The sequence below is a fragment of the Trachypithecus francoisi genome, unplaced genomic scaffold, assembly GCF_009764315.1.
Source record: "Trachypithecus francoisi isolate TF-2019V2 unplaced genomic scaffold, Tfra_2.0 Lachesis_group20, whole genome shotgun sequence".
Lineage (NCBI taxonomy): Eukaryota > Metazoa > Chordata > Mammalia > Primates > Cercopithecidae > Trachypithecus > Trachypithecus francoisi.
This window is the reverse complement of record NW_022681466.1, coordinates 20,770,739-20,786,034: the sequence shown is the minus strand read 5'-3', so window position 1 is coordinate 20,786,034 and position 15,296 is coordinate 20,770,739. Positions and strand designations below refer to the sequence as shown.

Here is a 15,296-nt window from a genome sequence, read left to right as displayed (position 1 = left end):
AGCTCCGCCTCCCGGGTTCACGCCATTCTCCTGCCTCAGCCTCCCAAGTAGCTGGGACTACAGGCGCCCGCCATCTCGCCCGGCTAGTTTTTTTTTTGTATTTTTTAGTAGAGACGGGGTTTCACCATGTTAGCCAGGATGGTCTCGATCTGCTGACCTCGTGATCCGCCTGTCTCGGCCTCCCAAAGTGCTGGGATTACAGGCTTGAGCCACCGCGCCCGGCCAATTTTTTTTTTTTTTGAGACGGAGTCTCACTCTGTCCTCCGGGCTGGAGTGCAGTGGCTGGATCTCAGCTCACTGCAAGCTCCGCCTCCTGGGTTTACGCTATTCTCCTGCCTCAGCCTCCCGAGTAACTGGAACTACAGGCGCCTGCCACATCGCCTGGCTAGTTTTTTTGTATTTTTTTTAGTAGAGACGGGGTTTCACCGTGTTAGCCAGGATGGTCTCGATCTCCTGACCTCGTGATCCACCCGTCTCGGCCTCCCAAAGTGCTGGGATTACAGGCTTGAGCCACCGCGCCCGGCCTGTATGAAATTTTTTAAAAAGAAAGAAAAGAGTAGAACGAAGAGAGCAGAAGTTAAAGTTTATTTTTGTAATTCCTTTAGGCTCCTAACTTGGTGCATGACTTTTCAGGTGTATTTTGGAGGTCACTACTATTGCTTATGAAAATAATTGTTTTTTGTTTTACAGTGGGCAAATCAAACTAGCAGATTTTGGACTTGCTCGGCTCTATAACTCTGAAGAGAGGTAAGGCATTAATAAAATTACATATGGGAAATAAAGTTTGTTTTTTTGAGGCAGGGTCTTACTCTGTTGCTCAGGCTGGAGTGCATGGCTTGATCTCAGCTCACTGCAGCCTCAACCTCTGTGGGCTCAGCTGATTCTCCCACCCTAATCTCCCAAGTAGCTGGGACCATAGGTGGGTACCATCACACCTGGCTAATTTTTGTATTTTTAGTAGAGACAGGGTTTTCCTATGTTGCCCAGGGTAGTATTGAACTCCTGGGCTCAAGCTATCTACCTGCCTCAGCCTCCCAAAGTGCTGGGATTATAGACATGAGCCACCGCAACCAGCCAATAATTTTTTTTTTTTTGAGACAGAGTCTTGCTTAGTCGCCCAGACCAGAGTGCAGTGGTGCAATCTCGGCTCACTGCAAGCTCTGCCTCCCGGGTTCAAGCCATTCTCCTGCCTCAGCCTCCCGAGTAGCTGGGACTACAGGCGCCCGCCACCATGCCTGGCTAATTTTTTGTGTTTTTAGAAGAGAAAGGGTTTCACCATGTTAGCCAGGATGGTCTCGATCTCCTGACCTCATGATCTACCCACCTTGGCCTCCCAAAGTGCTGGGATTACAGGCGTGAGCCACTGTGCCCGGCCTTTTCTTTTTGTTTTTTTTTTTTTTTTTGAGACAGAGTCTCACTCTGTCACCTGGGCTGGAGTGCAGTGGCGTGATCTCCACTCGCTGCAACCTCCACCTCTCAGGTTCAAGCAATTCTCCTGTCTCAGCCTCCCGAGTAGCTGGGATTACAGGTGCCCGCCACTATTCCCAGCTAATTTTTGTATTTTTAGTAGAGACAGGGTTTCACCATGTTGGCCAGGCTGGTCTCAAACTCCTGACCTCGTGATTCATCTGCCTCGGCTTCTCAAAGTGCTGGGATTACAGGCATGAGCCACTGCACCCAGCTAAGAATCTTTTTTATTCCTGGATATTCTAGTATTCTGCAAGTTGCAGCAACTGTTAGAGTTCCCTAATTATCTGCAAGCGTTGTCACTTAGATTTTAGGCAGCAAATTTTATCTAAATTCTTGAATCGTCCCTTGGCTGGAATAAATAAAGTAGAATGGAAGTTATTTATTTCTCTCTCTTTTCTCTTCTCTTCCTTTTTCTTTTTCTTTCCCGGAGATTTGCACTTGTTGCCCAGGCTGGAGTGTAATGGCACGATCTTGGCTCACTGAAACCTCTGCTTCCCAGGTTCAAGCAATTCCCCTTCCTCAGCCTCCGAACTAACTGGGATTACAGGCATGCACCACCACGCCTGGCTAATTTTGTATTTTTAGTGGAGATGGGTTTTCTCCTTGTTGGTCACGCTGCTCTCGAATTCCCAACCTTAGGTGTTCCACCCCACTCGGCCTCCCAAAGTGCTGGGATGACAGGTGTGAGCCACCGCGCCTTGCCTTTTTCCTTTTCTTTTAATAGGCCAGGCGCGGTGGCTCACACCTGTCATCCCAGCACTTTGGGAGGCCCAGGTGGGTGGATCACCTGAGGTCAGGAGATCAAGACCATCCTGGCTAACAGGGTGAAATCCCATCTCTACTAAAAATACAAAAAATGAGCCAGGTATGGTGGTGGGTGCCTGTAGTCCCAGCTACTCAGGAGGCTGAGGCAGGAGAATGGCATGAACCTGGGAGGCAGAGCTTGCAATAAGCCGAGATGGTACCACTGTACTCCAGCCTGGGGGACAGAGCAAGACTTCGTCTCAAAAAAAAAAAAAAAAAAAATAGAGGTGAGATCTTGCAGTGTTGACCAGGCTGGTCTTGAACTGGCTTCAAATTATTCTCCCCTATAGGCCTCCCAAAGTGCTGGGATTACAGGCATGAGCCACCATGCTAGGCCTGGAAGTTACTTCTTTTTTTTTTTTTTTGAGACGGAGTCTTCCTCTGTCATCCAGGCTGGAGTGCAGTGGTGTGATCTCAGCTCACTGCAAGCTCTGCCTCCCGGGTTCACGCCATTCTCCTGCCTCAGCCTCCCAAGTAACTGGGACTACAGGTGACCGCCACTGCACCCGGCTAGTTTTTTTGTATTTTTAGTAGAGACAGGGTTTCACCGTGGTCTCGATCTCCTGACCTTGTGATCCACCCACCTCGGCCTCCCAAAGTGCTGGGATTACAGGTGTGAGCCACCACACCCAGCCTGGAAGTTATTTCTTCATCTCCCACTTCTGACCAGTTTACTTTTGGAGTGTTAGGTTGCTATGGATTTGTTTTTCAGTCTCATCTTCATTTGGCACCTATTTCTATTTGCATTTAGTTATATGAATATTTTTCATCAGAAACCATTGTAAGTTTATGTCATGGTTGTTTTTTATATTTCAGTCGCCCTTACACAAACAAAGTCATTACTCTGTGGTACCGACCTCCAGAACTACTGCTAGGAGAGGAACGTTACACACCAGCCATAGATGTTTGGAGCTGTGGGTAAGGTTCTGTTAAGTTTTTCTCTTGTCTAGTTTTTCTCTTGTCTGTAACTTACGTATTGTTGACTTGTACTTTGTTTTCTCTGTACACTGGCTTTTTAGAGCTCTTATGGCGATAAACTTTTGGCCAGATTTCTGGGGAATCTGTTGAATATTTCTTAATGTCAGAGACACTTTTTTTAAAAAACAGATTTCTTCTTTTTTTTGTTTAAACTTTGTTTGAATTGATATCTTATTTGGAAATAAGATATCCAATAAGGTTCATAGATTGCAATTTATTACATCAAATCTTTTAATTTTACATTCCCCTTCTATGTTACCTAATTTTGATTTCACTTGTCCTATACAGCCTTTTGTAGTCTGGATTTCAGAGATTGTATCCTTGTGATGATACATATATATTTTAGCATGATTTTTTATCTTTTTTTTTTTTTTTTTTTTTGAGAAGGAGTCTCACTCTCTTGCCCAGGCTGGAGTGCAGTGGTGCGATCTCCACTCACTGCAAGCTCCACCACCTCCTGGGTTCACGCCATTCTCCCACCTCAGCCTCCCTAGAAGTTGGGACTACAGGCGCCTGCCACCACGCCCGGCTAATTTTTTTGTATTTTTAGTAGAGATGGGGTTTCACCGTATTCGCCAGGATGGTCTCGATCTCCTGACCTCGTGATCTGCCCGCTTCGGCCTCCCAAAGTGCTGGGATTACAGGCGTGAGCCACTGCGCCCAGCTGATTTTTTATCTTTTTATTGTTTGAGACCGAGTCTTTCTATGTTGCCTATTCTCGAGTCCAGTGGCTGTTCATAACCATCATCATAGCACGCTATATCCTTGAACTCCTGGGCTCAAGCAGTCCTCCTGCCTCAGCCTCCTGAATAGCTGTGACTATAGGCGCATGTTGCCGTACCCAGCTTATCTTTTTTACTTTTCACAAATTGTAAATGGATTAAAGGTTGATTCCTCACCACCCACCCAGGGTCAGGGTAGTAAACCCTGAAACTACTTTACAGTTGGTTTTGAATACTTCTAATAAAAGTTGTATAATCAGTGGTACATCAGAGTTGGGAGGTGGGGAGCAGTGGGAGCCTCTGCCCAGAATACAAGCAGTAAATGAATATGTTGTCTGTGGAAGATTTTGAAACAACAGAACAAAACAATCCAGTACAAACTAGTCAGCTTTTTATTATGGCCTTGTGAGGGCAGTTCTAAATGAGCAGATTTATACACACACACCACTTTACATAATAGTAATAGTCTTTTTTGGGGATGTTATCAGTTACTTGACCATTGCCCACATCTGTTAATTCATTTGTGGTTATTTTATGATGGTCACATTCTAGTTATATCATTTCTTACTGGAATGCTTTATATCCTCCCATCTGTTTGGCTGAACTCAGGTCTAAATAATATAGAAAAGGTAGGATGAAGGTTAATTCTTTCATTTTATTTAACAGTTTTCAAAATAATGAAGTAGTTTCCTAGTATCCTTCAAAGATGACCAATGAAAAATGTTTTTGTATTTTGGTTTTATTATGAACTCGCGGATTTAAACTTATTTGATGTATTTTAATCCATTGTGGTTATTATCCTTATTCTTGTTCAAACTGTGCAGTCTTTAGCCAGTGGGAGCTTATTCAGGCTATATTTTGAGTCCTTTTGACACACCATAGGTGTTATAGTAGAAAACATCTTGTTTTTGGTTCTAAGCTTGTCCTGTTTATTTCCTGTCCCAGAACTGGAATCAGCCATTTCTCTAAGTAGTCTTAGTCCCTTTTAGTGGAAAATTATATTTAGAAACTACAGTTTGTGTGTTGGGGCATGGATGTTTTAAATGGGCCATGTTTGTTAATTGTATCTTATGTTGTATGATTTATGCCCACTCACACACTGTCCTTGACCTTTATACTTTACAGTTCTAACATATATACTTCCCAGTGGAGCAGATCACTTCTTACCATTCTTTTCCTTCCTCTAGTAATGTCAGTCTTTAAGAGGAGCACTACAGGGGTTTTATTTTAAAATTCAACAGAATGATGGAGAAAGAGCATAATTTCTGTAGTAGCCTACCCAAATCAAATAAAGCTTTAGTTAAATTTTACTGACTCAAGCTGGATGTGTTTTTGTTCTGGACTATTTGCTTTAACAGTATTAGCATTTAAATTGTCACAACCAGGCTCTAAAGTTAACGCCCCATTAAGATGCATGGGGAAAGTTCATAGCTCTGTTTGGTACTATTATTTCAGTCTGTGCAGCCTGCCACCTCAGTGCAGTAGCAAAGTGTTGATTACATAATGAAGATGTCTTCCCACCAAAGGACTGGAAACCAAAAGAAAATGAAACAGAAAAACACAATTGGAAATTAAAACTACAGAAAGTTAGACATTCTTCAAAGCCCAGTGGCTCATTGAATTAAGATTTTGTTTGAGTTTTGATGTGAACTTACTACTTTGGTGATCCATGGTAGTCTCTCTGAAGATATTTTTATGGAATTTTTTATAGAGAATTGGTATGACAGTTTAGTGTGCAAATTAGAATCGAGGAGGAACTAGAAAGACTAGTACAGCAAATTATGTTGGGAATCTGAAAACCTAGTGGGTTTTTTTTTCTTTTTTCTTTTTTAAATGTCTGATTTTACCCGCTGTGACGACAACACCGCACTTAGAACTTGATGTAGTAGTTAATGTTGAAAGCAGAATTAAATTTTACTTTTCTTTAATTTTTATAGAGTTGGGATCTCACTGTGTTGCCCAGCCTGGTCTCACACCCCTGGGCTCAAGCAGTCCTCCCACATTGGCCTCCCCAAGTGCCAGGATTACAGGCATCAGCCACTGGGCCCGGCCTAAATTTTACTTTTACTTTTCCATCTCTGAATAGGGTTTGAGAGAATGCAGGAAGTAAGAATTTATCTTTAAAGGTGTTTTAACATAATTTGTTTAAAGGTCCAAATTCTTTTTTATTTTATTTTATTTTTTTGAGACGGAGTCTCGCTCTGTTGCCCAGGCTGGAGTGCAGTGGCCGGATCTCAGCTCACTGCAAGCTCTGCCTCCCGGGTTACGCCATTCTGCTGCCTCAGCCTCCTGAGTAGCTGGGACTACAGGCGCCCGCCACCTCGCCCGGCTAGTTTTTTGTATTTTTTTAGTAGAGACGGGGTTTCACCGTGTTAGCCAGGATGGTGTCGATCTCCTGACCTCGTGATCCGCCTGTCTCGGCCTCCCAAAGTGCTGGGATTACAGGCTTGAGCCACCGTGCCCGGCCTAAAGATCCAAATTCTAATAGGAAAGTACCACTTAAAAAGCTAAGTTTGTTTTGCTTTCTCAAATTAAGTCAAACTAAAGAATTTCAAAGTGGCCGGGCGCGGTGGCTCAAGCCTGTAATCCCAGCACTTTGGGAGGCCGAGACGGACGGATCACAAGGTCAGGAGAAGGAGACCATCCTGGCTAACACGGTGAAACCCTGTCTCTACTAAAAAATACAAAAAACTAGCCGGGCGCGGTGGCAGCCGCCTGTAGTCCCAGCTACTCCGGAGGCTGAGGCAGGAGAATGGTGTAAACCCGGGAGGCAGAGCTTGCAGTGAGCTGAGATCCGGCCACTGCACTCCAGTCTGGGCGACAGAGCGAGACTCCACCTCAAAAAAAAAAAAAAAGAATTTCAAAGTAAAACTATAAATTTGATTTTGTATTTGTTTCATTTCAAAGCATAGGTCAGACAGATTCATTGACCTTTTTTTTTCTCTCCCCACTTTAAAAAAATGAAAAATTCCAGGCACATAACAAAAAGTATAGAATATTCATGTAATCTTTTTTTATTATTATTATTTCAAAGAGATGTGGTCTTGCTATGTTACCAGTCTGGTCTTTAACTCTTGGCTTCAAGTGATCCTCCTACCTAGGCCTCCCAAAGTGCTGGGATTACAGGCATGAGCTGCCATGCTCAGCCTTTATTTTAATTTATTTTGAAATAATTTCAATCTATGGAAAAGTTATAAGAATAGTACCGAAAACTTTAGTATAGCCTTATCAAATTCATTCAATAGTTAAACCTTTTTTATTGAAGTATAAACTGCATATATTTTTATATACTTTTACCTAATATATCCACCAGTAAAACCATCAACACAACCAAGATAATGATCACCCGCCAGTTTCCTTATGCTCTTTTGTAATTCCTTTCCTTTACTCATACCCTCCCATTCCCAAGCAAACCACTGTTCTGCTTTCTGTCACTATATAGATTAATTTCTATTTCTAGAATTTTATACAAATGGAATTATATAGTATATAGTCCCCCCACTCTTTTAATCAGCATAAATGAATTGAAATATATTCATGTTTTATTCACTAGATTCTACTAAAAATACAAAAAAATTAGCCGGGTGTGGTGGTGCATGCCTGTGGTCCCAGCTACTTGGAAGGCTGAGGCAGAGAATCACTTGAACCCAAGAGGCAAAGGTTACAGTGAACAGAGATTGGGCCACTGCACTCCAGCCTGTGCGACAGAGTGAGACTCTTATCTCAAAAAATAAAAATAAAAAAGTCCAACTGATCCTAGCTGATGACAGTAAATTATTTTCTTTGCAATACAGTGCCAAGAGGGCTATAGTATAGTGCATCTTCTACAGAGCAGATTAATGACAAAAACGAATACAAACTTTATAGAAACTAACTACAGAAGGCATCCTTGTTTATTTATTTATTTTTTGTTAGTATTGTTCTTTAATTTTGAGCATCCTTGTAAAATTGTCTTTAGTTATTTCCTTAATTTACAATGGCATGATGGAAAAGGACTCTTGACTCCCTTTCTCTGTTCATAGAGTGTCCTTAATAGGTGACAAAAGTTTGGTCTGCTGGCAAATTTAAATCCTTTATACTGTCTGTTTCACTGTAAGAAATATTTTCTCTTTGGAAACTCAGACACTGAAATTTGGAGCTAGTTATCTTCGTTGCAACCCGATACATTAATAATATAAAAAATTTTTGAGACACTTTAAGTACGCTCTAAGAATTTCTCTTCTGACCTCTCAATTTTACCTTTTCTAGATGTATTCTTGGGGAACTGTTCACAAAGAAGCCTATTTTTCAAGCCAATCTGGAACTGGCTCAGCTAGAACTGATCAGGTACAGCTGTACATGTGCTCTTGAGTGCCCAGGTGTGATAGGTAATCTCATCCTCCAGTTTCTAACACTTTCTAGTCATTCTGAATGAATTTATGTTTCTTATGTCCAAGTAAGTTTCTCTTTACTCAGTCAGGTTTACCATATATTTTGTCATGGGCTATGCATATAAAGAAGTTTTATTTCACCTCATTTTTAGGTCTTACCTTGCATATTTTTTATTAGCTCTTCATATAAAAGCATACCATTTTTGGGATGGCCCTTCCATTCATAGCTCAGATTAGATTAAATTTATTCAGTAAACATTTATTGAGCCTGTTATACAACAAATTACTTTTGACATTAAACTTTAGGATTCAGAGATAAAAAAAATACGTCCCTGCCTTCAAAGAATTTAGAATTTAGTAAGGTATATAGCAAGTAAATAGTTATGAAATACAACCTATAAATAGAAAATTTGGGGAAGGCCCAGGATTGGGCTGGCATTTGGGTGGATTTGTTTTTGTTTTGTTTCTTCAATAAAATTAAAGGAAAGAATATAGCAGGTTAGTGTAGTGTTTTTTGTTTTTTGTTTTTTTTAAATAGAGAGTGTCTCACTCTGTCACCAGAGTGGAGTGCAGTGGTGTAATCATAGTTCACTGCAACCTCAAACTCCTACACTCAAGTGATCCTCCCCCCTTACCCTCCTAAGTAGCTTGGACTACACCTGTAGTCCCAGCTATTTTTTCATTCATTTGTTTTGTAGAGACAGGGTCTCATTATGTTTGTTGCCTGGGCTTGAACTCCTGGGCTCAAATAGTCCTCCCACCTTGACCTCCCAAAGTGCTGGGATTACACACATGAGCCACCACACCAGCCTAATATAGACCTTTGTTTTTTTTTGAGATGGAGTCTCGCTCTGTCACCCAGGCTGGAATGCAGTGGCGTCATCTCGGCTCACTGCAAGCTCCACCTCCCGGGTTCATGCCATTCTCCTACCTCAGCCTCCTGAGTAGCTGGGACTACAGGCGCCTGCCGCCACCCCCATGTAATTTTTTTGTATTTTTAGTAGAGACAGGGTTTCACCATGTTAGCCAGGATGGTCACGATCTCCTGACCTTGTGAGCTGCCCACCTTGGCCTCCCAAAGTGCTGGGATTACAGGTGTGAGCCACCGCCCCCGGCCAATGTAGACATTTTTTAAAGGTGATATGTAACTCATTTTGTTTGTTTGTTTTTTGGTAAACTGTCAATTATCTGTCAAAATGTTCAGTCTTATATTCTCTTCTCATCTCACAGTTTACCCTATAGGGTTACTATAGGACCAACTTAGCCCTTTGTAATTAGTTTTAACCAAACAGAACAAAACTGGTAATAAAAGCCTGTATGGGGGGATCAAAACATTCCACAAATCCAAATAATGTGGATCATTTAGGATTATTATCCAAGTATGTTTTCTTTGCTCTATTATAACCAGTTCTTTCTGTTCTATTCCTTTCTGTCCTTAAAGCAGTAATGTCATATTTTCCTTTCTGCATGCCCTCTAATGTAATAAGCAAAGATTCCCCAGACCTCAGGAGGGGTAATAATTACTGCTTCTGAAACCTCCAGAATTAATGATACTGACTCACTCACTCTGTTGTTCTTGCTTTTTGCTTTGTTTTCAGCCGACTCTGTGGTAGCCCTTGTCCAGCTGTGTGGCCTGATGTTATCAAACTACCCTACTTCAACACCATGAAACCGAAGAAGCAATATAGAAGGCGTCTACGAGAAGAATTCTCTTTGTGAGTTTGGGGAAAATGTTACATCTCGTTTCTGTGTCTGGCTGGTGTTGAGACTTGACTTTTTCCTGGTCTGGGGAGTTAATGTCCTAATTTATCATGGCAACACAGTGTAGGAAAACATTTTAGTTTTGAACAGTATATGAGTTTTATCATAGCCTTTTTGTAATTTTCTCTTCTGAAGTCTTTAGACAATAGAAAACCATTTTCTTTTGAACAATATATAAATTTTCTCATAGCCTTCTTAATCTTCCCATGAGAAAAAGCGAATGGAACTGTTGCTTCATGGTTTTTTATTTGTTTGTTTGTTTTTTAAATTGAGACAGGGTCTTGCTCTGTTGTCCAGGCTGGAGTGCAGTGGCATGCTTTGGGCTCAAGCAATCCTCCCACCTTAGCCTTCTTTTTTTTTTTTTTTTTTTTTTTTGAGACAGAGTCTCACTTTGCTGCCCAGGCTGGAGTGCAGTGGTGTGAGCTCGGCTCACTGCAACCTCTACCCTCCGAGTTCAAGCGATTCTCCTGCCTCAGCCTCCCGCGTAGTTGGGATTACAGGCGCCTGCCACCATGCCCAGCTAATTTTTGTATTTTTAGTAGAGACGGGGTTTCACCATGTTGGCCAGGCTGGTCTTGAACTATGACTTTGTGATCCACCCGCCTCCGCCTTCCAAAGTGCTGGGATTATAGGCATGAGCCACCGCGCCTGGCCCCACCTTAGCCTTCTGAATAGCTGGGACCACAGGCAACTGCCACCACACCTGGCATTTTTTTTTTCCCCCCTGTAGAGATAGGGTCTCCTAATGTTGCCCAGGCTGGTCTTGAGCTCCTGGGCTCAAGTGATCTTCCTGCTTCAGCCTCCCAAAGTGCTTGGCTTAAACTATGGGAGGCTAAGGTAGGAAGATCACTGGTTGTGCTACCACGCCTGGCCATGTTTTGGTTTTGTTTTTCTTCTTACCTTTTTCCCTCTCTTTTATTTTATTTTTTTTAACTTTAATAGATGGATAGAACTGGCCATATTTTTGTGTGTGTGTTACCCAGGTTGGAGTGCAGTGACGCGATCTCGGCTCACCACAACCCTCGTCTCTCAGGTTCAAGAAATTCTCCTGCCTCAACCTTCTAAGTAGCTGGAATTACAGGCACCCGCTACCATGCACAGTTAATTTTTGTATTTTTAGTAGAAATGGCATTTCACCATGTTGGCCAGACTGGTCTTGAACTCCTGACCTCAAGTGATCTGCCTGCCTCGGCCTCCCGAAGAGCTGGAATTATAGGTGCAAGCCACCACACCTGGCCAGAACTGGTCACATTTTTACTTGTGTTATAGCACAGCATTTCTTGTTTGTTTTGGAGACGAGGTTTCGCTCTTGTTGCCCAAGCCAGAGTGCAATGGCATGATCTCGGCTCACTGCAACCTCTGCCTCCTGGGTTCAAGTGTTTCTCCTGCCTCAGCTTCCTGAGTAGTAGGGATTACAGGCATGCGCCACCACGCCCAGCTAATTTTTTGTATTTTTAATAGAAACGGGGTTTCACCATGTTACCCAGCCTGGTCTCGAACTCCTGACCTCAGATTATCCACCCGCCTGGGCCCTTCAAAGTGCGGGCATTACAGGCGTGAGCGACTGTGCCCGGCCCAGCATTTCTCTTTTTTTTAATTTTTTTGAGACGGAGTCTCACTCTGTCGCCCAGGGTGGAGTCCAGTGGTGGGATCTCAGCTCAGTGCAGGCTCTGCCTCCCAGATTCACGCCATTCTCTTGCCTCAGCCTCCTGAGTAGCTGGGACTATAGGCGCCTGCTACCATGCCCGGCTAATTTTTGGTACTTTTAGTAGAGACGGGGTTTCACCATGTTAGCCAGGATGGTCTCGATCTCCTGACCTTGTGATCCACCCACCTCAGCCTCCCAAAGTGCTGGGATTATAGGCTTGAGCCACCGCACCTGGCCCCGGCCCAGCATATGTTAAATCCTGTGTGGGAGCAAATCTGCTTGCTTGCGTTAGCCAACTTCCAACTTCCTTTCTTTGGTTTTACATGGAAATTCAAAGACTTTTTTTTTTGTTTTTTTTTTTGAGACCGTCTCACTCTGTCTAGGTGTGATCTCACTGCAACCTCCGCCTCCTGGGTCCAAGCGATTCTCAGCCCCCCGAGGAGCTAGGATTACAAGCATGCGTCACCATGCCTGGCTAATTTTTTCTATTTTTGGTAGAGATGGGGTTTCACTGTGTTGGCCAGGCTGGTCCTGAACTCCTGACCTCAAATGATCCATTCGCTTCAGCCTTCCAAAGTGCTGGGTGGGACTGTAGGCATGAGCCACCATTGCCCATCCCTTTTTTTTTTTTTTTTTTTTTTTTTTGAAAGAGATGGGCTCTTGCTCTGTTGCCCAGGCTAGAATGCAGTTGTGCAATAAGAGCTCACTGCAGCCTCAAATTCCTAGGCTCAAGTGATTCTCCATTGTCAGCCTCCCAAGTAGCTGAGACTACAGGGTGCACAGCACGGCACCCTGCTAATTAAAAATATATATGTTTGTAGAGGTGAGGTCTCAGTATGTTGCCCAGGTTGATCTCAAACTTCTGGCCTCAAGCAGTCCTCCTACCTTGGCCTCCCAAAGTGCTGGAATTACAGGTGTGAGACCCTTTCACACAAAATTTGAGAACTGTAGGGTCATTGTGAACTGTCCTTTCTGTGTTCTTTTCCATAGCATTCCTTCTGCAGCACTTGATTTATTGGACCACATGCTGACACTAGATCCTAGTAAGCGGTGCACAGCTGAACAGACCCTACAGAGCGACTTCCTTAAAGATGTTGAGCTCAGCAAAATGGCTCCTCCAGAGTAAGTGCTGGTAGCTGCGTTGTGACCCTAAACCTTCCCCTGGGCCTTAGAAGATGAGAAACTCATAAAAGAACCACAAATGCCCAATAAGACCCAAATGAAGAGGTGTCTTTGAGTATTATGATTGAGGTTTTTTTTGTTTTATCTTTGTTTTTTTCTTTATATAAATAATACATTTAGCTTTGATGCTTGTTCTAATTTGACTCACGCCTGTCTTCTTTTGTCCCTGGATCTCCATCCCAGAATATTGTTCTATAGAGCCTCTTTGAAAGTATTCCTTTTAGATTTTTGTGGGTTGGTTGGTTTGTTTATTTACTTATTTTTGAGATGGAGTCTTTCTCTGTCGCCCAGGCAGGAGTGCAGGGGCACAACTCAGCTCACTGCAACCTCTGCAGGGTTCAAGCAATTCTCGTGCCTCAGCTTCCCGAGTAGCTGGGACTATAGGCACACACCACCACACCTGGCTAATTTTTATATTTTTAGTAGAGACGGGGTTACACCATGCTGGCCTGGCTGGTCTTGAATTCCTGACCTCAGGTGATCCACCTACCTCAGCCTCCCAAAGTGTTGGGATTACAGGCGTAAGCCACTGCGCCCTGCGTGTTTTTTTCTTTTTTTTTTTTTTTTTGTTGTTGTTGTTTTGAGATGGAATCTTGTGCTCTGCCTCCTCCGCCTCCCATGTTCAAGCGATTCTCCTGCCTCAGCCTTGCAAGTAGCTAGGATTACAGGTGCCCACCACGATGCCCGGCTAATTTTTTTGTATTTTTGTTTTGTCTTGTTTTGTTTTATGAGACGGAGTTTCGCTCTTGTTGCCCAGGCTGAAGTACAGTGGCGCAATCTCGGCTCACCACAACCTCCACTTCCAAGGTCAAGTGATTCGCCTGCCTCAGCCTTCCCAAGTAGCTGGGATTGCAGGCATGCGCCACCATGCCTAGGTAATTTTGTGTTTTTAGTAGAGACAGGGTTTCTCCATGTTGATCAGGCTGGTCTCGACCTCCCGACCTCAGGTGATCCACCCGCCTCAGCCTCCCAAAGTGCTGGGATTACAGGCATGAGCCACTGTGCCCGGCCATTTTTTTGTATTTTTAGTAGAGACAGGGTTTTACCATGTTGGCCAGGCCGGTCTTGAACTCCTACCCATCTTGGCCCCTCAAAGTGCTGGGATTACAGGTGTGAGCCACCACGCCTGGCCTGTTTGTTTGTTTTGAGATGGAGTTTTACTCTTGGCATCTAGGCTTGAGTGCAGTGTGTCACGATATTGGCTTACCATAATCTCTGCCTCCTGGTTTCAAGTGATTCTCCTGCCTCAGCCTCCCAAGTAGCTGGGGTTACAGGCACCTGCCACCATGCCCAGCTAATTTTTGTATTTTTAGTAGAGACGGGGTTTCACCACGTTGGCCAGGCTGATCTTGAACTCCTGGCCTCAGGTGGTCCGCCTGCCTCGGCCTCCCAAAGTACTGGGATTATAGGTATGAGCTACCGCTCCCAGCCTTTTTTGTTTTTTTCCGAGACAGAGTGTCGCCCTGTTGCCCAGGCTGGAATGCAGTGGCATGATCTCGGCTCACTGCAACCTCCACCTGCTGGATTCAAGTGATTCTCCTGTCTCAGCCTCCTGAGTAGCTGGGATTACAGGTGCAGGCCACCACACCCAACTAATTTTTTTTGTATTTTTAGTAGAGACAGGGTTTCACCGTGTTGGCCAAGCTGGTCTGAGACTCCTGACTTCAGGTGATCTGCCTGCCTCAGCCTCCCAAAGTGTTGGGATTACAGGCATGAGCCACCATTTTTTTTTTTTCCTAATTGTAGAAATGGCGTCTCACAATGTTGCCCAGGCTGTCTCAAACTCCTGGGCTCAAGTGATTTTCCCGCCTCAGCCTTCCAAAGTCGTGGGATTACAGCCAGGAGACACCACGCTTGGCCTCCTTCTGGTTTTTGCTTATAACCGTTCCTTCTGCTGCAATCATGCATATCTCTGGTGACCACGTATATCTCACACTTGCAGAGACAGTCCCATTTTTTGGGGGGTTTTTTTGTTATTATTTTTGAGACAGAATTTCACTCTTGTTGCCCAGGCTGGAGTGCAGTGGCGTGATCTTGACTCACCACAAGCGTTTCTCCTGCCTCAGCCTCCCAAGTAGCTGGGATTACAGGCATGTGCCCCCATGCCTGGCTAATTTTGTATTTTTAGTAGAGACGGAGTTTCGCCGTATTGGTCAGACTGGTCTTGAACTCCCGACCTCAGGTGATCTGCCTGCCTCAGCCTCCGAAAGTGCTGGTATTACAGGCATGAGCCACTGAGCCCGGCTGACAGTCCCAGTTTTAAATGGTTTGCATCACTGCCAGTTTTTTGTTTTGTTTTGTTTTGTTTTTTTCTGAGAAAAGGTCTCTCACTCTGTCACCCAGGCTGGAGTGCAGTGGCAT

General features: G+C 43.8%; 1 protein-coding gene across 15 annotated transcripts in view; it reads left to right on the top strand.

The window, feature by feature from the left end:
- Positions 1–15,296, top strand: part of CDK12 (cyclin dependent kinase 12) — a 142,281-nt gene that overhangs the window by 51,952 nt on the left and 75,033 nt on the right. For all 15 annotated transcript variants that reach the window (XR_004430606.1, XR_004430611.1, XR_004430609.1 and 12 more), the window contains exons 7-11: positions 691–747; positions 3,091–3,192; positions 8,223–8,300; positions 9,943–10,059; positions 12,744–12,875. Coding sequence is in view for 3 of the 15 variants with exons in the window: in XM_033183202.1 (XP_033039093.1) it covers positions 691–747; positions 3,091–3,192; positions 8,223–8,300; positions 9,943–10,059; positions 12,744–12,875 (486 nt within the window). In the remaining 12 variants the exon portion in view is untranslated. The remainder of the gene's footprint in view (positions 1–690; positions 748–3,090; positions 3,193–8,222; positions 8,301–9,942; positions 10,060–12,743; positions 12,876–15,296) is intronic.